This window comes from Mycteria americana, chromosome 3, assembly GCF_035582795.1.
Source record: "Mycteria americana isolate JAX WOST 10 ecotype Jacksonville Zoo and Gardens chromosome 3, USCA_MyAme_1.0, whole genome shotgun sequence".
NCBI classification, from domain to species: Eukaryota; Metazoa; Chordata; class Aves; order Ciconiiformes; family Ciconiidae; genus Mycteria; species Mycteria americana.
The window spans coordinates 62750080-62776883 of NC_134367.1; the positions used below are offsets into that span (position 1 = coordinate 62750080).

General features: G+C 38.4%; 1 protein-coding gene across 7 annotated transcripts in view; it reads right to left on the bottom strand.

Annotated features, from left to right (window-relative positions):
• EPB41L2 (erythrocyte membrane protein band 4.1 like 2) overlaps positions 1 to 26804 on the bottom strand; it is a 126996-nt gene that overhangs the window by 55789 nt on the left and 44403 nt on the right. For all 7 annotated transcript variants that reach the window (XM_075498744.1, XM_075498743.1, XM_075498742.1 and 4 more), the window contains exons 3-4: positions 19691 to 20175; positions 18043 to 18255 (exon numbers count right to left, since the gene is read on the bottom strand). In XM_075498744.1, coding sequence (XP_075354859.1) covers positions 18043 to 18255; positions 19691 to 20161 — 684 coding nt within the window. In that variant the 5' untranslated portion in view covers positions 20162 to 20175. The remainder of the gene's footprint in view (positions 1 to 18042; positions 18256 to 19690; positions 20176 to 26804) is intronic.

A 26804-nucleotide genomic window follows, 5' to 3' on the forward strand; every position in this document is an offset into this window, starting at 1 on the left:
TCTAAGAAGGCAGCATCATGGTTTGCTCAGTTTAATGTTACTCTTTACACTGGATTCTATTTCTTTTTCTACCAGTTGGTTGAGGTGTCAAGTAATAGTCACAATCAATGTGTAAAATGATAATTGCTAACCTTATATATGTATGTATAGATATGCATTTATTTATAGGTGTATACACACTCACATATATACATATATAGCACAGAAAATGTTAGCACTGAAACCAAGGAAATCTCCCTATTCCAGATTCTAATGCTGAAATGGCAGTAAAAGCATAAGCCCATATGCAGCCCCACAAGAAGGGGAGCATATTCAGCCTAGCTATACAAAGAGGCTGAGAAGCGAGGACAGGCTTGCAGAGCCAGTAGTTTAAAACACAACAGTATTCAGAACAGCAGTATTCTGTATTGCCCCCACGTTATGCTTTTTTTTAAGTGAGAACATAGAATGAATGTATGTAACCAAGGTTATTCCAGTACCGATTCCAAGTCTGTATTTAGACACTGCAGATGCCACCTCATAACACAACCACTTCATAAAACCAGGGGTAACAAGGTTTCTGTCCTTTACCTCCTTCTCACAAGACGACCAAACCAGAGCAAAGCAATTGCAGCAGACATATAGAATGGAAATTTCTATGCTGTTGGGAATTAGAATAGGACATTATGGATCCATTTGGCTATAAAAGAGTTGCCAGCTACAAACGCAATATAAACACTAGCGATGTTCGTCATGGCTACCAGTTCTGTTCCATAGTTTTATCAATGATCTGGATGCAGGAGTTGAATGCACCATTAGCAAGTTTGCTGATGATACCAAACTGGGAAGTGCTCTTGAGGGATGAGAGGCCATGCAGAGGGATGTAGATGACCCAGCAATGTGCGCTTGCAGCCCGGAAAGCCAACCGTATCCTGGGCTGCATCAAAAGAAACGTGGCCAGCAAGTCGAAGAAGGTGATTCTGTCCCTTTACTCTGCCCTGGTGAGACCTCACCTGGAGTACTGCATCCAGCTCTGGAGTTCTCAGCACAAGAAAGACATGGACCTGTTGGAGCAAGTCCAGAGGAGGGCCATGAAAATGATCAGAGGGATGGAACACCTCTCCTATGAGGAAAGGCTGAGAGAGTTGGGGTTGTTCAGCCTGGAGGAGAGAAGGCTCTGGGGAGACCTTATTGCAGCCTCTCAGTACTGAAAGGGGGCTTATAAGAAAGATGGGGAAAGACTTTTGAGTAGGGCCTGTTGTGATAGGACAAGGGGTAATGGTTTTAAACTAGAAGAGGGTAGATTCAGACTAGATAGAAGGAAGAAGTTTTTTACAGTGAGGGTGGTGAGACACTGGAACAGGTTGCCCATAGAGGTGGTAGATGCCCCATCCCTGGAGCATCAGGCAATCATCAGTAGCATGAAATTTAACAAGAACACATGCTGGATTCTGCACCTAGGACAGAGTAATGCCGGGCACAAGTAAAATTGGGAGTGGCTGGAGAGCAGCCCTGCAGAAAGGGACCTGGGGGTGCTGGTCGGCAGCAGGCTCAATGAGTCAGCAGCGTGCCCTGGCAGCCGAGAGGACAAACCACATCTGGGGTGCATCAAACACAGCATACCCAGCTGGTCAAAAGAGGCGATCATCCTGCTGTATTCAGCGTTGGTGCGGCCTCACCTTGGGTACTGTGTGCAGTTCTGGGCCCCACAACTTAAGAAGGTTGTGAAGGTCCTTGAATGCGTCCAGAGGAGGGCAACAAAGCTGGTGAAAGGGCTGGAAGGCATGTCCTATGAGGAGCAGCTAAGGACTTTGGGCTTGTCTAGGAGGCTGAGGGGCAACCTCATTGCTCTCTACAGCTTCCTGAGGAGGGAAGTGGAGAGGGAGGTGCTGAGCTCTTCTCCCTGGGATCTGGTGATAGGACGCATGGGAATGGCTCAAAGCTGTACCAGGGGAGGTTTAAACTGGACATCAGGAAGCATTTCATTACCAAGAAGGTGGTCAAACACTGGAACAGGCTTCCTAGAGAGGTGGTCGATGCCCTAACCCTGTGTTTAAGGGGCATTTGGACAACACCCTTAACATGCTTTAACTTTTGGTCAGCCCTGAAGTGGTCAGGCAGTTGGACTAGATGATCATTGTCAGTCTCTTCCAACTGAGAAATATTCTATTTTATTCTTCTTCCTCCCTCCTCCTTTCCCTAGCAGTACATGCTGAGGAAACCTCTGATGACATTTCTTCTCAGCTCCACATGAGCAGAAGGGATTGAATGGTTAATCCTGTCCCAGCCTAGGCAGTACTCTGTCCATCTGTGGGAAGGAGGCAGTACCTTCTGATGGGGGTGAGAGCTGTGGATCATCTCAAGATAATTTAACCATCAGAACAGATTTGAAAAAAGCATGTGTGAAGTACGGTTTTTGAAAGTCTCCTGTGTTCATGCAGTTTATCTGGGTTTCCACAGGATGGCAAAAACCCACATCTCTGACTAGTGAGGCTCAAAGATCAAGCCCTCAGCCTGAAACAGGAACTAAATGGTTGCAAACCTTTTTGAGGTGAGCAATACTTGTTATTTCCCCATGGACTTTTTTTTTTCCCTCCTCGTACTCATTTTCAGAAATGCCCAAGCCCTTTTCCTTGGAAAAACGTAATAAAACAAAAGAGCCTGAGAACAACAGCACTCCATCTAGCCCAATACTCTGTCTCCAAAGCGGAGAACTGTAAATGTCTAAAGAGAGAGCACATGAGCAGTGCAAGTCTACTTCTACCAGGGTCCTGGGGGCAATCATTGGCATCAGTGGTTGGGAGCAGCATCCCCTGGGACCTGCACCCACACTGTCTCCTGCTAAGGGGCCAGGGGACATGTCTCAGCTCAGCCTGGGGACTCAGTCCCTGCCTGAGTGATGTTGTAGGTGTGCCTGTCTCTGACCCTGTCTCCTGGATGGGCCTGGGACCTGCACTGCAGAGAGCTGCTTTCCTGGATAGACCCCTCAGACCTAGGTGGGATGCACTTGTCATGCATAACTATATGCATAACATAGCCTAACTTCTATTCCCTGTGCTTACCATGAGTTGAATAATGATGAGACTGTTATTTGCCTGAAGTGCCTGGAGTTTCTTCAGCTCCAAAAACACTTTCAAGAACACATATCACAAAGGTTACAAGTGGAAACAGGATTTGATTTTATTTATTTTATTTTTCTGAATCTGTTTAGAGCCAATGTTCACAAGCATTAACACACGTGTAGCCAGGAGCAGGCTGATGCATTCTTCAGTTTAGCTTGAAAAAAAAAACATGCCTTGCAGTCTGGCAAAGGCAAGTCACAGAAACTAGAAGCAGGAATACAGGCCAAGCAGTCCCTGTTTCCTGAGGAATAAGAACTTGAAGAAGGAGGATCAGTACCAATCACACACAAAAGAAGAAGAGATGTGTGGTACCCTGGGGTATTTTCAAAAGTATGACACATATCAATGACAAGCATACTTTTTGGCTGAAAAAAAATTGCTCCGCTGTGCTTTGTGGCAGTGAAGCCTGCCCCACACTTATATTGCATGCAGGGAGAGCTCCTGATGGTGCAGCAAGCCTGGAGCCCTTCCAAGCCCAGGCTGTTTTGCACAGGCAAGAACACCTGGGGAAATGGAACCAAGGGAATACCAGAGCTCACTCTCGCTACAAACTTGCACTGGCAAAGAGGGCCAGAGAGCGCCAGGGCACAAGTGGCACCTTGGAGATGCAAGAGCAGCAGGCAAGAACCTAACCAATATAGCCCAAAGGAGCCCTGGCAAGGGGCTGTGCTCAGTGCTGCAGAGGAAGGCAAAAAACCCCCAGGGACCACTGCCAGACCACCCTGGGGGGGGGGGGGGGGGGGGGAGCCTTGCTCACCTCAGCTGCAGGGCACAAGGGGCCATCTTCATGGTGCATGAGCAGCAGGCAGTAACCTAGCCAAAATGCACCAGACAAGCCCTGACAAGTGGTCATGCTGAATGCTGCAGAGGAAGGCAAAAAAACCCCCGAAGACCAGTGCCAATCTGCCCCAAGGGAAAATTCCTTCCTGACCCCAGCGCTGGAGATCAGCTATTCCCTGAGCATGTGAGCAAGACCTGCCTGCCCAGTCCCACAGGCTGGTCACGCCTCCCAGGAGATGCCCAATCCCTCAACGTGGAGCCACCTCAGGGGCTTCCAAGAGCCGCAAAATGCCCCCAACCTGATCGACCTTGGGAGCAAGAATCCTTCCCACGCCTGGCAGGACACCAGTGGGTGCTCCAAAGCACTGGGACCCCTTGCAACATCTATGCATACCATTCTTATGGCTGCTGCCCCTGGTTCTACAGAGGATGAGAACAGCAGGCTCTACAGTGCTCCTCAAGAAGGCATTCCCTTGGTCTTGCCACTGCTATCTAGCTGAAAAGGCCTGATGGCCTTAGGCACCTCTAAGTATTGGCGGTTATTCTCATGTCCTGAGGAGCTGGCATCTGTTCCCCAAAGGCTGAGGCAGGATTTCAGTCCATCAGATGAGCTTTGAATGTGGCTCTGCTGGTAGCTGGCCTTGCAGCAGAGAACCTCCAGCAGCCTCGTCCAGCCTCTAGTCTTCCTCCCTCAGCCCCCTCCTCCGACTAATTCCACTGGTTCCTCAAGGACTTCCTCTCGGATGTCTTCGGGCTGTGCCTGGGCCAGCTCTGTCCCAACAGCAAAGCCAGGCAGGCTGGCAGCAGGACATGGGAGGATGCCCCCTTTATCCTGCCCCAGGTCATTGTGATTGCTGCATTGCTGGGTGGTGGCACTGTGACATGGGGGTGACAGGGCCCCCCACAGCCCCACCCACCACCCCTCCCCCTAGCATCCTTCGGAGAAAGGCCTTTGGGGTGCTGGCCGTGAGGCAGTCCCTCTGCGCAGGAGGCTGTCCCTGCCCTTGGTGGCCACGCACTGGGCACAGCTGCTGGGCATCCCCAATGCATCCTCTGCCACTCAGATCCCAAGGACAAACCTAGTGCTGTTACTCTTCTCTCAGACCATGGCAGAAACCAACCCTGCAGCCCTGAGACCACCCTTATTAAGCCATCCCCTCTCTGCACCAGAGCTTACATCCATCACTGCCACGCAGTGAGGAGGACCAGGGGCTTGATCTGGCTGGACACAAACCCTTTTCCAGGGGTGATTTTGGCAGCTGCACCCTGGAGGAAAGCCAAAGTGTAACCAGAGCCATAGGTTGGGATAGCCAATGCCAACAGACCACCATGGACTTAAGACAGGCTTTAAAAAACAAGTGAGCAGAAGTTACACTGGTGTGGTGGAAAGGTTGGTCATTTTCAGACCTAGAACACTTGGATTAGTACCCAAGGCACAGGGAGGCACACGATGACTCTTCCAAACTGTAAAAATAGCCCATTGCTGCTATCACCGTGACATGCCTTTTTCCCCACTGAAACCAAGCTGCGCAGTTGGCTGTCTTTATAAGGGATAGAAAACCCACTTCAGACATGGGGTAAAACTTTCAGAGCTCATTTGTGACTTTAACCTTTGCTGAGAGTTACTTGCCTACTCTGATTTGTGGGAAGATGTTCAGATCTTATCTAAAACCCTGGCAAATCATCTTCCTTCAGGATTTAGTATTTTGAGTACTGAAAGAGCAAGAAAGGTTCTTTTCTTGTCATTTTGTATGTTGGTGCCAAAATTGGTATGTACTTTCAGACTATGTAAATAAGGGCATTTATATCATATACGTTCATTTGGTTGTGGTGATGCCAGAGGTGAAGGAAAGGATTTTGGTTCCCTCTGCATGAACTTTGCAGAGATGTAGAGAGCATCTTCTGGCTTTGAGATGACTTCACACATAAACATTACTTTCAGTGGTGTCTGTTGAACCTAGACCAATATTTAAAAAAATGTGTCAAATTTAATTTCATCCCTATTTTTCTTTTTCTAAATAAAAGATGTCATACTTTAAACAGACCACTTAGGTTTATTCAAACACTAGTCTACACATCTGAGCAGTCAGGAAAAATATTTGCAAATCCAAACTCAACTACAATTAAACATCTGTTCCATATCAAGTTCATTCAGACTTTTCTTAATTCAGGGTTAAAAACTGATCTTCATTGTACATTAAGCAAACATGTTTTTACTTTGTATTAACAAACTGTAAGTAACCATAGAATCTATGTCAATTCCAATATATTTCATTTGTTCATATGTGCATAAAATATGGTCAACGCTGGCATCCTTTAAATCCTTTTGTTATAAATATTTAATTAGACCACTGACTGAATGCAGTAAACAAACCCAATAGGATCTTCGTTTGCTTCTAACTAGTAATCATTACGCAGTTAGCACTTTTTTGTTTGTTTAAACTGTGTTATCCTCTACTAAAACTCAGATTATATTTAAAGCAGAAAATCTGAACAAGTCTTTATCGCAGATACCAAAATTAATGATCCCAAATTTAATGACGAAATTTCCTCTCAACTACCTAAGAAACCACAGAACAAGCGAAAAAAAAGCAAGTTGATTCCCCCCCATGAAAGCAAGAGGCACATGCAGATCACCCTAAAAGATTAATAACTTACACCTGCTCCCACAGATGTCAATTATGAGGAAAGGATTACATTGCAATTATATCATTTGCACTGTGCTAAAAAAAATTAAAAATTACTTCTACAAAATAAGTCTCAAACATTCCAACAGTCTGCTCACTCAAGCTATTAAAACTCAACTGCCATTACATCTTATAAATATTACGCTATTGAACCATGAACCTAAGTTATTTTATCCTTTAATATGGTTCTGTCATTTCAAGTCAGCACAAAGATTCAGTCATTTACAATTTTTGGCAAGTATCACTCAATATCTTTCATCCTCACATACTTTGACAAGTCTCTCTTGATACACTTACATGTTGTTATCCCTATAACTGAACTGAACTCTCTTTAAAGAAAGCAATAAAAAGTAACTGAAATTCCTAACAGTTCACAGCCTATGAAAGTTGTTTTAAGTCATGCTCCTCCTCCAGAACTAATCAGACAACAGTTTCTTCCTCTTTCCTCCTATCCAGGCATTCACACATTACTCTGAAGAGTCAGAGATAACATCCACGTAGCCTCAAAGAGTTACAATAGTTTTAAGGTTAAAATAAATTGAATTAATTGCTCATGCTCTAAGTATGCACATATTGTGTACACATAACTCATCTTCTTTAGTATCGTGATATATTTCAGAAGTTTCCTAGAGATAAAGAGCTTTGGACATTTTTACTTTAAAGCTACAGAACACAGAAAATCAACCTATTTTGTTAATATGGAACCTGTGGACTTAAGGAACTTTATATATTTTAGACTAACAGTTAAAGGGCCTAAATGTAACATTTCAATGGAGGTTATTTTGCTTCCTTATAAAACTTTCTGGGTTCCCAAAAACCAAAATAAAGCAAGTTTGAAGAATGGCTGGTATCAAAGTTCATGACACTACTCCCACTTGAAGTTTTTAATTCCTCAGAGCAAGTAGCCAAGATACAGAGTGATCATTTACAGACCACAGAGACATATTTTATCAACTATACAAGATACCAACCCAGAGACCCTGATGGTAGCATTGACTACAGTTCATTTCTGGCAAAAGTCAAAGACCATGAAACATTGCAGTGAGAATTTCAAATTAAAATGAACTGACAATAGGTTTCACCTGGTACAAGGCTTAGCTTCATTATGCTGACAGGTCATGGACTTTTCTGGGCAGTAGTGGAGTACCTTAAAGGTTGCACCTAAAGTGGCATCCAGACCAAACATATTTGGAGAAGCTGTACTCAAGAAAAAGACTATAAACCAGGTCCTTCAAATTTGCATCTACAGAAGCAAAGTAATAAAAGTACAAAGATAAATGAGAAAAAAACTGAAAGAAATCATCACAAGAGAAGCTGAAATATCTGTTTAAACAGTTCTGTAGAAAAAGAATTATTGACTTAAAGTTCAAACTAGCAAGTTGACACCAGTCAGAAGACATAATAAGGCAAAATAAAGAGTTCTAAGGGCAAAAGAACAAACAGAGTACTCTCAGAGGTGATAAATAAATTTACAAAGTAACCCTCAAAAAAGAGAAATATCCGAGATGTGCTTTTTGTTGGAAGCCAAACATCAACCATGTCAGGCATGCCCTGGGCAACAGGAAAGACATGCAAAAACAAGCCAGAAGAAATAATTCCCTTGTCAAACAACACTAGGTGGCTGCAAAAAAGAACTTAAAGTAATTATCAATATACAAAACATATAAGTGGCAAAGAAACAAGAAGGGTACAAATGTACCTGTACTCCTGCAGCAACATTTGATGACAAATTCTGAACTACAGAAGAACAGCATCAAATTATAGTCATTTGCAAAGATGTCTCTATATCACAGTAAAAACATGCTGATTCACCATAAGTGAACTGTGGGTTTTTTTTCCTCTGCAAACAATTTCATATATAAGCTTGCTATCTCAACATGTTAAAGCTATTTTTTTTTCTAACTGAGCATCTCCTATCAGTTTCTGTTCTGTGGCACTCACCAACAAATGACACATGTCAGCGAGAAGACACAAACAGGAATTAGCTTTTAGAAACATTTTGTCACATAAACCAATTTTTGTTTACTCTGAAATATGTCTCAATGCATTCTGCATGTCACATAAATATACTTTTTTCCAAAAAGTGCTTTGACTCAATCTAGATTCTGAGAAAATGTGTTGTTATGCAGAAGTTACATCAATTTAATTTTAACTAGACTTTAAATTGTAATAAATCCCAATTTTATTCATATAATACATGCTAAGTTTGCACATGTACCTAATCCATTCAAATAAACTAAAATAATTCCAGTTAGAACAAAGTGCACATCCATGCAAATTTTGTAGTGATATAACTAAGTTTATAACTGCATTGCAATTAGTGCTGGTTTATCTTTTTGTTTGGTTGGTTTGATAGTATAGATTCATCAGAGTTCCTTATAAATATCTGCTCCCAAAATTCAACTCCTTTCTGAAGATTCCGGGGGGGGGGGGGGGGGGGGGGGGGGGGTAGAGTGACAGGATATATGATTCCCTTATGAAAAACCTACTTCTACCCCTGCCTTTTTCAGCTGATGATAACATAGCATTAACCCTTGCCTACAGCGGATAGGGAGAAGAAGCCCTAGAGCACTCCCATTTTTCCTGTATAAACAGGAATAAGTTTTGCATTGCTATTCCACAATGCACTTGTGAAACTCCATGATCAAAGCAAATCCCAGAATATCTTCACAGCTGTTGCTCAGCTACAAAAACAAACAAACAAACAAAATATTCAATCCAAGAACAGAAGAGCTAGCAAGACACTGCAATCTACTTACTGTCCCTGTCTACTGGTTACTGTCACAGACATACTGCATTTTCACCTCAGCAAATTGTATGCCTCTTATTCCAGCCCCTGAAAGTCAACCTGACTAACTGCTCTGGGGTGGGGGAGGAAGACGCTTTGGAAAAAAGATTCATGTGAATCATCTGCAGATAAACCTACATTTTCTCCCCAAATTTAACACTACTCTGTGTTAAAAGATGGTTTTGTCTTTTAATATTAAAGTGCAGAACTCTTACCCTAAAGCAGCTAAATGAGGCTATTCAAAAAAAGTCAACTTTTCTTAATCTGTGTATAGGCTAGCAGCCAGCTTTTACTTCAGTGAAGAAATGTCAGCTTCTCAGAAACGATTACCTATAATGCCATGTGCAAGCAGTGGCAACCGCACAGAAATACCATTTCTGCTGCATATAAATCAGTATTCCGTGCATAAAACAAGTTAATAAGTACTCAAAGAAAAATAACTTAGATGCATGCCAGTCTCAACCACTCAGAGCGTCAAACACTTCAATACCAAACATCATCTCTGAAGGAAAACTTTTGCAATTCACCATTATTTATAGGTAATAAACCAGAAAGTTGGAATAAGTAACACCAGTGACTTTAAGAAGTGTGTGTTACCAGAGGCATATAAGGAAGGCTCACATTGCACGCAACACAGCTGATCATGACAGAGCCCTCCAAGATGCAACAGGCTGAAGACAGAACTTCAGAGTTCCTGGGCATCTTCATTACTCTCTCCAAGTAATGATATCAAGAAACTCTGTAACAGAAATCTTAAAGGATGCAGAATGTATTCAGACAACTACTGAGTCTCTAGTACCACAAAAAAGAGGCTTGGAGTAGTTTTGTGTGTAAACTGGACCTGAAGTTGGCAGGAAATTTATCTTCCATCCTCCCCCACTCATCACATCTATTACGTGCACCCTTCAGAGTCCCATTACTTCCTCTTCCAGACATACCAGGTATATAGAGAAGGCAGGAACTCAGGTACATGTATAAAATAACAGAATAAGTAGGCTGTGAAGAAATCAGATAGAGCCATAGACCTGGTGAAATGCATAAACTTTGTTCTGGGAAGTATATTTCCTCAAACAATATGAATGATCACTAATGCTTGCCTCGAAGGAAAAAAAAGAAAAAAAAAAGGTAAGGTTCAGGCTTCTTTTTTCCTGCAAAGGAAAAAAAAAAAAAAAAAGAAAGAAATCTAAAATACAATTCCCCCCACCCCTGCCAGAGGATGACATAAGACAAGCTATACCCATCATTAGGCTGAGAACATAGTTTTCCTCAGATGATCTTTGGGAACAGTTCATCTCTTTCACTTTTCTCATGGTTCCAAAATAAATTAGCACTTGTAAAGAAAAACTATGACGTTTGTTCAAATACACCAGAAAAATGCACGAACGGACAAGCTATTCCATGGGATGATAGAGCTTTAAAAAAATATCCTTAATTGAGTGCAATACAAACTTATATCGTTCCTGATTCTTTTTTCCCCAAGAACTCTCATATTGAGATCTTTTGTAAGAAAGAAAAGAGTCAAGAAAGGAGAGCAAAACCATTTCAGCTGAATTGAATAGTCACTGGCTGCACTAAAGAATTACAGTAAAAGAAACTGAGTTTAAGTGATCAAATTTGGTACTTCAAATGCTAAATAATCATTTTGAAAGGCCAATCTTAATTAAATAGATCAAGAACATGAAGTGAGTGGACCTTGCAGCAACTTGTGTCCACTCAAGAGCACAACACTTAGCTACACTGCAACTTCTGGAAAACAGTAAAAACTGTGTTAAGGGAAGGCTGTTCTTGAAGCAACTTAACTCTGCCCTCTTTGAGCTGAACTATGTTGATAATACACATACTTAAATACAATTTTTGATGTTTTTGAACACAGATGCTGCAGAACACTTAACAGGCTGAGAGGTATTGAAGGATAAAATTGTAACATTTGAGTTTGGTCATGAAAACACATCAAGGATTAGATATGAGTACCTTTCACTCAAAACAGTAAACCTCCTTCATGTAACCAACAAACATTTGCTGAAGATTATAATTTTCTCAATCTTGCCTTGAAAATTCTTTTCCCTCACTCCCTCAGTTAAAAACAAAGCCACTGCCACACATCTCATCATACAGCTCTCAACTGCCAAGACAAGATCATCCTTGAGCAATATCTGGATTACTATTACAAAAACCAATCTGTGGTAACCCGGACAGAAAACAGATATCTCAACATACACAAATTGGCTTCAGTTGTATCACAATAATAGGACTTCACCTATTCACTTAAATTAATCCCCCTAGCTATCTCAGCTTCGTATTACAGAATTCAAGCATTTAGGAATATAGCTGAACTCAACTTTCAGCAAGTTAGGATATCCAATTGTCACTTGATAAATACTAAATTCCTAAAAATGTTTAGTGAAGCATGGAGAGCCTGGTCCACAGCAACCTCTATAGAGCTTTTGCTGCTTAGTCTAAATCTCAGAGATAATACACTTTAAAAAACTAATTCCAGATGAACTTCTTTTGTTAAACACCAGCCTTAACCAAAAACTGTAAACTCTTTTCCAATACAGTTATTTTATATATTCTACAAAACCTCACTAGCATCTTATCGAATTGAAATATCCATTTTTTTAAGTTTGAAAAAATTATTTCTATATCCAGTCAACTTTGTTTGAGAAATTAATCTAATTTAATTTGTATCAAACATGTAACTTTGCAAACTAAAGAACAAAACCAGCTTCAACGGTTTGGGAGGGGGCGGGGCGGGGGGGAGAGCTGTTTTTTGTATAAGATGTTATATGAAACAAGGTTTAATTCTTTCAATATCCAAAATTCAAAATCCATGTTATAAAAAATTAAGTATATTGAACAGTTTTAAAGCACTGGAGCTGAAGAAACGTAGCCGCAAATATGTCTAGAACTAAGTTAAGCTCACAAAGCAAAAAGGAATATAAGCAGGATAGAAATCTAACTACCATGTGGACAGCAGCTTACGGAGCAGTTTCTGGTCTACTGAAATTGCATTTCTTCCTAAGTACACAGACTATTGTCACTGGATATTCTGTTCTTTCAGGAAAAAAAGAAAAACAAGATGGACAGAAAAAAGAAAAGAAATTAAAAGTAAAAAAAGTCAGAAGTGAGACACAGGAAGACAGCTAGCACCTGAATCTATACTAAGATTACTTTTTAAAATAAAGGAAAATAGAGGGAAATAAAAACATAGGTGTCAGACTAAACAACTGGCCTAGATAATGGAGTTCAATGAGCAGTCACAGAAGAGAGCTGCTATTTTAGAAGCTGTGTAATAGGGACTGCTAGGGATATTATGCCTGAACTCATTTTGTACTCCCAGACAGTATAAAGTCTCAAAGTACAGTCTTCCGATTGTACAAGTGTGGAACAAGCCTAAGAAAGTTCTTCCTTATTTAGAGACTTATTGTCTTACTTCAAAAAAGCTAGAGAAAAACAGGTACTTGGACAACAGTAATAAATGGATGAGACTTTATAGAACTGCTTTTTCCTGAAGTGAAAAAAAGTGAGAAGTGACCATCTTGCTAAAAGAACCACATACAAAACTATTAATTTTGAGAACCTAAGATGACATAAAAAAAAGAAATAAATTGAATCTCCCTTAATACTCAAGAGGTTAAATTGAGGTGAGGCTGATCAGCCTGACATTTCCTACATCTTCCTTCTTGAAAATAGGAATTACATTTGCTCCCCCCCCCCCAAATCCCAGGAAGCTCCCCTGACTGCTGGGATCTTTCAAAGATGATCAAGAATGGCCTTGCAGTAACACCAGCCAGCTCACTCAGCACTCATGGGTGCATCCCATAAGGTCCCATGGGACTTGTATCTCTAGTTTAAATGTTCCCAGCCTGACCCTCCCTTTTTCCATTAATTTCCAAATTGCATCTCCAGGCTTTTGCCATTAACTGCTTACTGATAAGAAGATGATCAAGCTGGAAAAGTAAAGCTTTTCTGACTAAAACAGCTTATGGACTAAGAATAGTGCATCAGTACTTTTTTTTTTTCTTTAAAGAAACAAGGCATTACTATCCACTTCAAGATTATCCATTAAGATTCTAGTGAAGCTAAGGTATATAATATCTGAACTCAAATATCAAGTCCTCTTACATTACAATTAACACCACTGGTACAAATTAATTGTGTAGTATTGTATGTACTAATTGGCCACAAAAGTTTTGGTATTTAGTTACTGCTGAGATCCTATCAGCTTATACTAACTGCAGCATTGATCTGCATGCTGACACTGAAGCTACTGAATCATGGCTTTAATCTCCTTTTATGCCTTTTCCCACCTATTGTCCTGTATAAAGACACATGCAATAAGAATTAATAATGACAAAATTTAACAGAGAGTAAGTTGCTGGGTAATATTTTGGTTTCTTTCACACTCCTTTTAAGTTATGTGAATACAAATTGATGCAGTTCTACAAGAAAAAAGGAATGTGATTGTAACTCAAACAGAAAAGACCCCAAGAAATAGTGTATTAGCTCAGATTTTATTACTGATTTATCATGAAGGTTTAAGATGGCACTTAGAAAAAGACAGGATTCTACCAAAAGCTGTCTGTACAATAACAGCAGTGAAAACAAGGTATTTTTCAGTTTTACTTCCTTATTAGCAAGTATATATATTTAAAGAAGTGTCTCTAATGTAAATAAAATATAATGAAGTTGGTCTACAGTGTATAGCAAAAACTGGAAGAGGCATCAGGAAATGTTTCAACCATGGAAATTGCTCCAAACTAAAACCTGATTTACTAGAAAGTCAACCAAGGTAAACTGGGCTTTGCACTTTGTGCTTAGACTGCAGAGTTTTCATTTATTTGCTTTTTAATCTTGTATCATTTCTGTTACTTTGTAAAGTAGAAATAAACCAACGTTTACCGAAACGCTAAATATTAAAGGAAGACTAAAGAAAAGGTCAGTATCAGAAATTGATCTACTAGGACCCACTGCAGAGAGCACAAACTGAAATTTCAGTTATCAGTTGAAGCACCTTTCTGAGACTTAGTATTTTGGTACAGTAGTAGAGCATAAAAAGCTCTACATGTATTTAAGAACATGAATTCATTTATAAAATTGCAGTCAGCACTGCTCATGTCCTATAAATGATTCAAATGAACATAAACAGATTGTTTCTACTCCACTTTGTCCCCCCCTTAATTTTTGCTTCTGTTCTTACAGCAAACTCTTATTTATTACAAATAATCAGAAAACATATTTCTTGCCAACCAACTTAACTGAACCATGATACACTTAAAATACTTCAGAATAGAATTTTTCAGTTGTAAATGCAAAATGGCATCTTTTTAAATCTGTGGTAAGCCACAGCTTCATTTAAGTATCATTTTTGGATGGGGAAAAAGCCCAGGAAAATAAAATTCATATAGCCTTCAATTAATACAGGGATACCATTCAGATTTAAACATCCCGATTTATGTGAAAAATCAAAAAAGAACTCCAGGGTTACTACACCATCTACACAAATTTTTGTTTTATATATAATTTCTATATATATTTGTCCATGTATAGTGATAAGAATATATAAATAAAAATACTTCTCAAGAACTTTTAGGTGACAAAATTCCTGCAACTTTAGAACATAAGTATGCACAGCCCTATGCAATGTGTTTGGACAGCAATTATTCTGTAGTATATTTTTCATGTTCATGTTTTGTTTATTCTGATAAAATTTTCTCTTCTGTAAACACAGCATAAAAAAATAAGTAGACTTCGCTAACATTAACAAAGGCTTCACTATTGTTTTTTTACAGTTGCCTTAATTCATGGTGAAGTGGTCTACACTTGACACTGTCAGGGAGAGATCCCTGTAGGGCTAAAATACTGTACTTTAAGAAACATGCACTGAAATTGTTTGATTTTAACATCAAGTATAGGAATTATTTAACAAACAGAGGCTTCAGAAAGCTTACATTACTAACAACTATAAAACACAAACTTGGAAAATTCCAGCAAACTGCAGCAAAACATTCCCAAGGAGTATTTCATATTGATAAACAACAAATAAGAATTTCTTAGCTGATAGGAAGAGTTTTATTAGAGAACAGGTTTGAAGAAAGCTGTACTAATGCATGAAATAAGACTTAAGTTGTGATGAAACTTCTGAAAGTCTTAAAAACAGGCAGCTTTTTTTAGTCTTCTCTATTAGTTTCACAAGATCTTGAAGGACAGGCAAGCAGTATTCCTCCAGTATTATACGACAGTACACAAAAGGACTTGTACACAATAAGCAATTAAACTACTACGAAGCCGAATGAAATCCACAATCAAATCATGTAGGGACTGACTAACGGACACTGGAAAATGAAACAGCACAAGAGAAGACAAAAGGCTTCAAGCAGAAGCCTGCACTACTGCGTGACTTGTAGTACACACATTACATCAAAAATTGAACAATTTACATTAGACAAAAATGGGAATATTTTCAAGGAATCAGCTGGGTCTGGGAAATGCCATAACATTGCCACTGTTTTGTCCTTAGATCAATCTGAAAGATATATCTAGATGTCTGGTTTTAGGAGAGGTACAAATTTTAACCACTCTTCCTAACTCCGATGATATTCAGTCTAGGCACCACAGCTAATCAGTTAGTTACAACATCACGTAAAATATAACAACTACATTCACAAGTGTAGTCCAGAACAACTATTTTTCCCCCATTCCAAACCAATGGATACTCTAATGCAAAGCATAAGACAGAAATGTAAAGGAGGAGTTGACTTTAGTGAGGAAACCTATCACCTTCTATAACAAATATTAATTCTCCACATAACTACCAACACATTGCGGTTCTAATACTCACTTAAAAGTCTACTTGCTGGGGGTGTCGTATTAGGTACCATTTTGCAGAACATGCTGAATCGTATCATGTTGCTTGGTCACATCTTTAGCTTACTGAACCCATAAATGAAAATCATGATATTCTAAACTAGCAGCTTATATGGCCATAGAAACTTCTCATGACCTTACACAGCCATCTCGTATGACTAGAACAAAAAGCAACGAGACAAATTTCAAAGAGAAATGACTAGGACTGGAAGCAACAAGTAGAAGTGAAGCATCAGAAAGCCAGACAGACTTCACCAGCTGTTTAATTCACTGCATTCCTCTTTTTCCTCCAAAGTTTACAAAGAATTGAATCCAAGAACAGCTTAAAGCTCCTGTCCTGTGAAAGCATCTGCTGAAGAGTAGAGGGTTTTTTAGGATTGGAATGCAGCTGTGCAAGGGAACCAAGCCTAATTACTAGAATCTGTCTTCAGTGCTACTAGCTAGAAGAACTTCAAAAATATCACCTACACAACCTTTGAGATACAAAGCTAAAGTCTTCAGGTACTATGAACACGGTTTTCAAGTGTTTGCAAACTTTATTGGAATTACAAAATAGAACTAAGCAAATTTTAATGTCTTACAACTGACTGGCTGGAAGTATGGTTTCCATATATAAACTGTCCTACAAGGAACATTGTCTTCTTTCCAAAGGGACACCATACCCCAGTATTAAATAAGCTTATTTCTGGGGTATCCATCAATCCAGCATGAAACAGGGAGTTTCTACTTAAAACAATTCCCAAACCTTCAGAAAGTGTGCCTGAAGGAGTCATGCAGTTTATAATAGTTGGTGTTGCATCTTCTACTGGCAAAAGTGATTACAGTTGAACTTTCTGATAGAGAACAGCCTCTCACACTTTTGTACTGAAGTGACTGGCATCTTTTGGGAGACAGTACTAGCCTGAAGTAATCTGCTGATAAGATCTACTTACTACCTTAATTATATAAAAATTCTCATAATAAATCAAACCAAAGATTATTTCACTGAAATAAGATTTGGAATGCCACTTTCTCTTCCTTTCATGTAATTACATGTTTCATAATTTAATCTTGATCTAAAATATTAAACAACTACTATTTGACCTAGAACTTGGACACTATGGTCAGACTGAAAGAGTGTGTGTTTATATGTGTATATATATGTGTGTGTGTGTGTGTGTGTATATATATATATTCAAAGGATATGAAAGCCATAAAACCCAAGATGCTATTTACCATTTAGCTCACAATCCCTATTTCTGTTAGCAATCTTAAATCAGATTTAACAGACAAATATACACAATATCTAACCCAGCAATTTACAGTTGTAAACAAGCAATCCATACAGCCATGAAAATTTGGAACTAGAACATACCTTTAAATACAAATATGTATTTTATACCTGTAACAGAATTTTTCTTTGAAGCAAACATTTTAAACTTTAGTTCTCCAGCTGAGATAACTTAAAAAAAATTAATGAACTCAAGACAGCTTTATTAGTACACATGACACTACCTTCAGGAAAACCTTAATCTTTTGCAAAAAAATGTTTAGGCTGTCCAACGATCACCATTGAAAGGATTTGTATATTGCATTTTATCTTATTTGCTAGTGTACCTCAGAATGCATTTTTAAGGATAAACTGATAAGGTCTTAAAGATAGAGTTTTAAAATGAAATGTTAACTGGCCCCTAATGATAGCAATGTGAATGTAACATTGTAATGAGATCACTAGATATAAAAAAAAAAAATGTATTTGTTAAACTCTCAGTGCAATGAAAGCAAATTTTATTTTTCTCTATAGAAAAAGAGCTCTTTATGTAGAGACTTGATGCCTTACCTCTAGGTCACAGCTGTATTCTGTTCCATCCAGAAGCATCACTTTACATTGCACAGTTTTAATTTTCTTGGGAGACTTCTGAGGAATGTTTTCTGTTTTGATTTCAGCTGTCTGCACTTCTTTTGTCTCCCTTTTTTCTTTTTCCTCTTGTTTTTCTTCCTTTTCCTCTGCAACTTTCTCTACTTCCACTTCTTTACCATCTTCTTTGGCAGGCTATATAAAAAACAGTTAAACAATGACTGAAACTCAGGAAGGTGGGTATTTTTAACTTGTTCATTTCTTTTATAAGCTACTACTAAATAAAACATCAAACCTTCATTAAAGTTATGCACATACTGGAAGCACGATAACCAGTGTAAGCATTAAGGTTTTCCTTTGGGGACCAGATATTCTTGTTCTCAAACCACAGAAGGTGCCTTTTTTTTTTTTCTTTCCTTAAAACGAGTTGTTTGGTTTGGGTTTTTTTTATGTTTTATTGGCTCTTTTTCCTAACTGTAACAAATTTAACAAGAAGCTCCAGGAATTATACAAAACTGAAAAACAGTGTTTATGAAAGTCAAGTTATACAGAATCACAGAATGGTTGAGGTTGGAAGGGACCTCTTGAGATCCATCTAGTCCAATGCCCCTAGGGCCCCTCTAGGGCCACCTAGAACAGTATGCCCAGGACCATACCCAGTCGGGTTTTGAATATCTTCACAGATGATTCACTCCACAACCTTTCTGGGCAACCTGTTCCAGTGTTTTACCCACCATCACAGTAAAAAAGATTTTTTTTTTTGTTATTTGAGATGGAATTTCATGTTTTTAATTTGTGCCCATTGCCTTCTGCTGTTTAACTGCAGACCAGTGAGAAGAGTCTGGATCCTTTTCATTCCCTCCCTTCATGTATTTATACAACATTGATAAGATTCCCCTTGACCCTTCTCTTCTCCAGGCTGAACAGCACCAGCTCTTTCAGCCCCTCCTCATATGAAAGATTTCCTATGCCCTTAATCATTTTCGCCACCCTAGAATGTGAGGTTTGAGCGTTAAGAGCTCACATGCAACTTTTCAAAAAGCAAGACTCTGGAGCACTGCAGAAGGTGGAATTTGGCTTGGAACTCAGCACCAACCTCACAGAATGAAACAATGAGGACAATGACCACAAGCATGGTTTCTAGGTAAAGGATAACAAAAACTGAGATCATAAGGACTCAGAGATAATCCATTTGTTATTTGTTGTGGTTAAGTCGCTAAGGAGGTATTCGTGCGATCCAATGGCTTCAGAGACAAAGGTGACTTAAGAAGCTCCTCCTCTTTATCCCTGCTCATTTCTACCACAATGATACAGTTCAATGTTCCTCTGAACTATGCCAAAGTGTTACACTAAAAGTTACACTAAAATTAGACAGACTAAAATTGCCGAAGTTACACTAAAATTAGACATCTGGAACAACTGGAGTAAAAAAATGGTCTGCCACAGAGCAGGAACCTTTAAAACCAGCTATGCTACTCATAACTATCAACCCAACTGCACAAAAGGCCAGATAGTAGCTGTCATTTTTCCCTCAATATGATCCTAACAAAGCCTTACATGAATTACATAAATCATGAATTGGGTCTCATTAAAAATATTCCAAAGCATCCATTAGCCTTCCCACACGTACCTGTGTTTCAGCACTACTAACAGAGTGTTTTTCGTCTTTGTCGTCTGCTTTAGCATTATGCTGATTTTCAGCTGCTGCTTCTTCTAAGCTCTTTTTTGGCTGAGCCACCCCCTCTGGTGTCTGGCATTCACTTTCTTCAACTACTTGTTGTTCCCCTGTGGTCCTTCTCTTGGTGTCATCTTTGGGCTCTGCCAAGGTGTATGATTTTTGTTTCTTAAGCCAGGGGGGAAGGAAACGAGAAATACCCTTGCTTTCAGGTGAAGCTTTTTCCTTCTTCTGGCTACTTGGACTACTTTGGCTAGTTGGTGCAGGGACAGAGGAAGAATCTTGAGCTTCTTCAGAGGATGTTTCCCTGGACTTTTGATTTTCTGGAGTCTCTGATGCTTCTTCGGGCTTGTCCTTGGCTTTGTCTGGTCCCAGCTGCTCAGAATCTTTCTTTACTTCAGTCTCTGAGCCAACTTCAGTTGTCATTTTCACAACCTACACTAAAAGAAGCAACAATAAAAATAGCTTTGTTACGTATCATCACTACTTTTACTGACTCTTATATTATTGGCAGTAATTTGTAGTAATAATCTACAAGGGTTCCTAAACTAAACTTATTGGCATTAAAGAAATTCTTCTTTTCAAATTCTCAGCTCACAAGTAAAATCAGTAAGCTAAAACTTAGTGCTCTGCAGATAAAGTTTTTAAAAAATACTACTCCAGAAAGATAGATGTACCAGTAGTTTCTTTCTCCTTGATAACATTTTAAGTGTGCTCACTGAAATTAATTTGTTTTATTATAAGCTACTCCCAATGTTATCGGCCAAGATTATCTCATGAGTAACTTCAGTTCTCTTTCTACTGGGCTCCTTGGTTGACCCAGAAGCTCAAACTTCAGAAGAGCATCCACCTTCTCTAGTTGGTGAACTGGTAGATACAACCCCCTTACTATTCAGTGACACTGATCAATATAACACAAGTTTTATACAGAAAGTATTTTTAAATCAAGGAAGAGTGCATGCTTCTAGTTGTTCCTTTCTACATTAAGAAAAGCCATTCTTGCCTTAAAAGAGACTCAGTTAAAATATCTATACTCTTAGACTTTATATAACTCTTCCATCCTCCTTATCATCCATACCTTTTCAGCAAAGAAGCAACCAGTAGGCTCACAGTTGACAGTACCAGAAGCAGACATTGATTTTAGATGGGAATTCACAGCTTTAGTATTTAAGTTTTAGTTTATAGTCAAATCTGTTGCATTTAAAGTTCAGGGTGTATTTTCACAATTCCCTTATCTCAGTCCACAGTGAGCCAGTGGTGGGCATGGAGGAAAATGAAAGAGCAAGCTTACCAAAAAATTGGAGAAAAGGATGGTGAGCATGATAGTGAGTATTAAAAAAAAAAAAAAAAAAAAAATCAGAAATTGTAAGCCAGTTAAACTGTTGAAATTACTAATAATGCCCGGAAGTGTACTTTTTTGTTGTTTGGTTTTGTTTTGTTTTTTTAAAATAAGATTGGGTTCTTAATCACGAGCTCATACCAATCAACATAAAATCATACATAATTCTTATACTCTCTCACTTCTGCCTGCTCTTCCTTCAGTGAAATTAAAGACAAATCATAATACTATAACAACAGGATACGTAATAATAATCTTTAATCTTAACATTATTGGTATTTCTTGAAAAAATATTAGCTAGAATAAACAAATTTTGTTAGCTGTGTGGCACTGGATTTTTGCTGCATTACTTTGAAAGTGTAATATATTTTTTTTTCCAATGTATTGATGCGAGTCAACAAAAATAAGCACACTAGGATCCAACAAACAAAGTTTAAAATGGTTAGATACCATTAGAAGTATCACTGGTATTTATTTACAACCTTCTTCAATTAGTTTTAAACTGATGGTCTGTTTGTCTGGTCTGAAGGTTAGTTACTTTTAAACATTGGGCCCTCTCCATTAAAATTGATTGCCATCAATGGCTGCCATTAGATTCAGGAGGCTATTAGTTCAGGACTCCTGCTGAAGTCAACAGCTGCTGCCCCCACCCCTGCCCAAAAAAGAGTCAAGGAGAAGGTAATCTAGTTCCGGCTTGATGCAGTTAACTTGCACGAGACTTTAAACTGCACTTGAAGCCAACTGGAAACTAGTTTAGATCACAAGGCAGCAACAACACTTTGCCTCCAGGTTTCCAAAGCACATTCATAAGTAGTCAGAAATAAAGTTAAACTAAGCCATTCCCAAGAAGAAAAAGAAGGAGGGGGGAAGAAAGAAAACTAATAAATGCCCAAATATGTAAGAGAGAAGCCCTTCTGGCAAAAGAGATGGACGATATGGAAAGGAAACAATGAGCCAAAGGAAATAGACAGTTATCTTGGTAAGAAGCTTAGACATAGCAGCCTTCAACTATCTACAGGCAAATTCATATTAAGCAAGCACCTTGAGACCAGAAGTAACTACATGATGTGGGTGTTTCTTTGTTCATTACTTTAAACTTCACTATCTAAACCAAAACATTCACCAATGGGGAAATTAAAAGAAAAGTTAGTATCTTTACTGCTGTACTAGAGACTTCTGAATACACTTCAAGCTTAAATACTACAGTTATGTAGCCATTTCCTCCATTTTTTATAAAACCCTTCAAGTTTTAATACTGTTAACAAATTCTGTTGTGATACTGTATTAATATTTATATAAGTATTATTTATTTCAGAGGTAATAGGTCTCTGAAAGGCAGGTTTCCATTTGTCTACCTGTTGAGATTAAAGAATTTGCTATGTAAAGCCACGTATTAATACGCTATAGTTTTAAAGCTGGTACTAGTCAAATTACATTTTGCTATCACCTTCATATCTTACACAGAATTGCTGCTGTTCTTTCCTAATGGTAGGTATCGATCTTAATAATAATAATACAAAAGCTTATTATCAAAATGCACAATATATAGAAAAACAAAAACCAACTTTCCCCGACAGAAAAATCCACAAACTTCTGCTGATCAGAGAATAGCAATCCACTCTGCTTAATAAAGTTAAAAGGGAGGTTTCATTATTAACAGAGATGGTGGTGATTTCTTCTCATGCATCTCTAAGAAAGAACCAATTTCTTCTCAGAAAGTAGCTAAAAAAAAATTCTAGAGAACTTGATAAACAAATCTTCAAAGAAGCTACAGGAAAAGGAAAATCACTGTATCTCCTGCATGTGTATTTTACTTTTTGAAATATGCAGAAATGCATGAAATACATGTACAAACTAATAATAATTAATTATATACCATTCTTGAAATTAAGATCATATTTTGCTTATACAGTCAAATAGGAGGCATCTCCAGAAAATTCCTTAGAACTGAGAAAAATAAATCACCCCGTAAACATGTTCCTATGGTGTTGTTCTAACAATAAAAGGAGCTGAGGTTACAAAGTTACGCATCTTAACTGATTAAATTTAGGCAGGATAGCAGTGGGTGGTACAAACTCGCTCGGTGTGAAACAAGAAAGGTTCTGCATCTCCAAGTGTTCAGGTTTTTCATAACCAAAGTTATATTTTAAAGGAGAACTAGGCTTTATACTGCAGAAGTAAGGGAAACTTGTTACAGCCCCTGTCTGAATAGGTCCGTCCACGTTCATTTAATGTCTTCATTTGAAGTCCACAGCAGGAGGCGATTTCTTTCATGAGCTCAATTTCCCATAAGCTTGTAACTTCGGTGCTTTTCCAGGGGAAAAAAAAAAATGAGAGGAAAAACCTACAAAACAATACACACCTCTTGACTAAGCCTGTAGATTTCTTTATATTCCCAGCAGTCTCTGAATGACTTGTTAGAGATGGATGAATTTACTGAACAAGGGCACTGACCAAGATGGTAAGGGATAGTCTTCCCAAAATATCTACCTTCTCCAGCACATGAGCTTGATATATATATATATATATATATTTTATAGAGTTTCATTTTGGCACAAGAATTAGGCATCCCTTGAGAAACAGAAAATCAGGTTTACCTGCCCTTCCCTGCACTACCTTCCCTTGTACTCACTATTTCAATGCTATGTCAGATCCTCTAGTTTTGTGGTTCACAGGAAAAACAGAGGCAGTGGGGGACAAAACGTCAGAGTTCTGCAATCAGAGTCTACTGTTGCAGGTTGTAAAGTCTCTGATGTTACCTGCACTACAGTCAAGCAGATCAAGTAACCAGGTTATCTGGAAATGGCTTTTTCCTGATCGGAGACAGGAGACCTTGCAAGATCCCATCCAGCCCTGTATCTTAACAGCCAACAACGTGTCAGAAAGTGGAAATAAGAAGCAGACAGCATTTGTCTCAGAAGTGAGATCAGGAAGAAAAAAAAAAATTGGGTTAAAAATTTACTGTTCTCAAATTTAACTGCAACTTTTCTTCCCCTCCTGTCTCCAAGGAAGCATTGTAAACTCTCATTTGCTCTTAGTATGTAGCATAAGCACACTAAGTATTTTTGCTCCTTTAATTTTTTTTTTTTTAAGCTCTGTAACAGCTGCAGCAGGATAGGGTTCTCCTTATCTCACCTCTTTCATATTGCAAGGTAACATTAAATCCATATTTCATTTTGAAAGGAGAAGGGGAGTAAGAATCTTGCAGCAAGAGTGGACAACAGAGAAGGAACATTAGGGAGATGCTGAAGTGGAAGGATTACCAAGGTCTGAACAAAGAGGGGAAAAAAAAAAAATCTTGGAAGATTTTGCAACTGGCATTAAACGCACACATATTAAACTACTAGTGATAATATCTGTATCTTTTGTAATCCTCCTGAAAACTTGGCTCATGCAGATTGAATGTCTAGCCAAACTGCAAGGACCAAGGTGGGAGTGGTAGGGCAAAAAGTATTGGAAACAACCACAATTTCTGAAGAGGAATTAAGTTTGTTAGAACAGGTCCCACTTTTATGGGGAGCAGATGTCCTGCCCTAATCGTAACTCCACCAGCTTCCCCAAGCAAGGGTGCTGGCCAGGAAGCAACTGCAGACAACAGCTATTCTCTCCCCTCTTCATTTATCCCTTCCTCTCCCTTTTTATCCTGCTGAGGAGAAACTAATGCTGGCCAGAGTTCACACCTGAAAGCAGGACAGAACACTATTCTTTCCTTACCACTCTTTCCTCTCAAATGTACAGATTTGTCAGTTGGTTGATACCTTTCTTCCAGTCCCTAGTATAAACTCTTGCAATGTAGTTGTCTGACCAGGAGAATTCCTGCCACCATAGATAAACCAGAAAGAGAAGACATCTTGAGTGTAACATGAAGTTTATTTACAAAAAAAAAAAAAAAAAAAAAAGAAAAAAAAAAACCACAAAACCAAACCAGAAAGGAAAAGAATGGCTCAAAGATCACTACTAAGTATCCTGAAAAGTTACAGACAACAAACTAAAACCATAGAAAGCTTCTTTTCACTGCAGTTGATAATCTGCATCTTAATTCACTGTTTCCATTATGGTATTTCTTACTCATCAGCACAGATTAACAACTCCAAATCCTTTTTCCATATATTTCTGGATCTCATTTTACTCATTTTCTGAGTATATAAAGTAGGAAAAGGCAGTTCTAAACTTGTTTTTTCTTTTTTAGTTTGTTGCTGAAATTCATAGCAAACTCAAGAAATCAAAATCGCTAAATCACTTCGATAGTTATATCTCCACCAGTCTACTACAATTTGCAGAAAAACCATGTAATAGAAGCAAAAAAAAAAATTTTCATTCTACTTCTATTGAAATAAATTACAAGTCGGTGCACTAAAAGCCAACATGGGTGTCTGCGCAAGTCGTGCAATTTTCTGGATCACCCTATTATTAATAATTCCTTTTAAAAATCATTATCTTCATAAAAATTAACTGATTGCACACTTGAACTTCCAAATATTAAAGCTCACATGGGGTACGTATAAAATAACAAAAAGAGAGCAAAGAAAATTTCTAACATCTGAAAAATATACATGAAAACCTGAAACAAAAGAGTCATGTGTACTTCAGCTGCTTATTGGGAGGTTTTTTATTTTGTTTTAAAGAAAGTGTTTTATTTCTTGTTGTATTATTGATTTGAAGCACAGCAGAAGACTGCTCTGCATTTCACAGCTGGTTAGGACAGGTCATTTACAAACAATATGCTTCCTGGTCTCAACACAAAATTTATTGATATAAAAGCCATAAAGAAGTAAAATCCTAGCTGGAACAGTCATTCAAACTTTACAGAGTGTAAAAGGGTCTGGTTTAACCATTAGGTAATACCTGAGAAACTTGGTACCACCCCTAGAAGATTTTTCAAAAGCATAAATCAATTATTTGTTGTAGAGTACGATAATTTATACTCCAAATCAGGCTGAATATACTAACTTAAAAAAAACTTTCTTTTGCATTTCTGTTAAATTTTAAAACTTATATTTTATCATCAATATGTGAACAAGAAAACTCATGGCATTATATAGTTCTGTGCAGCATACCACTATGCTGCATCATTTTGCTGAAGGTGCCAATATAATCTGTACACATTTTATTAGCAGACAAAGCAAAAAGTAAATCCAGTTTCACCTTTTAGTCATTATTTAGGTGGATTGCTACAATTGCAAAGACACAGAGCTCTCTGAACCCAAAGGAGTAAGTTAACAACTAAAGAATACAGTTTGCAACTTTGAGATCCTTAAGGAAGGAAAAACATCCCTAAAATTGGCTTAGTGACATCAATCTGCAACATTTACATTGTATGGCTTCCAATAAAATACTTATCTGCAGTCAAACATCAACTCAAAAAAGCCCCAGTTCTCCTGTAGGAACTTGCATTCTTCTCTGTATTTATACATACACAGTACTGTATATACATACAAACAGACATACTTTGACTATCGAATCTAATAATTTAGATTAAGTTCATTTTTAAACACATTCCTGAAAAAAACAGATGAGACTAAAGTCAAAGATCAACAGTTTAGCAAACTACTGAACACGTTTAAAAAAGTTACAACAGAGAACCCACAGGAAAACGTTTTGTACGTGCAAAATCTAATAACCTATTTTAAAACAATTAAGATGATCTCTAGGCAATTGAGCCCAAACCAAAGTATTTGCACACTGAACGTGCCAAGAAGGACTGTTTTGGTTTGCTCCTTCCCTGACGAT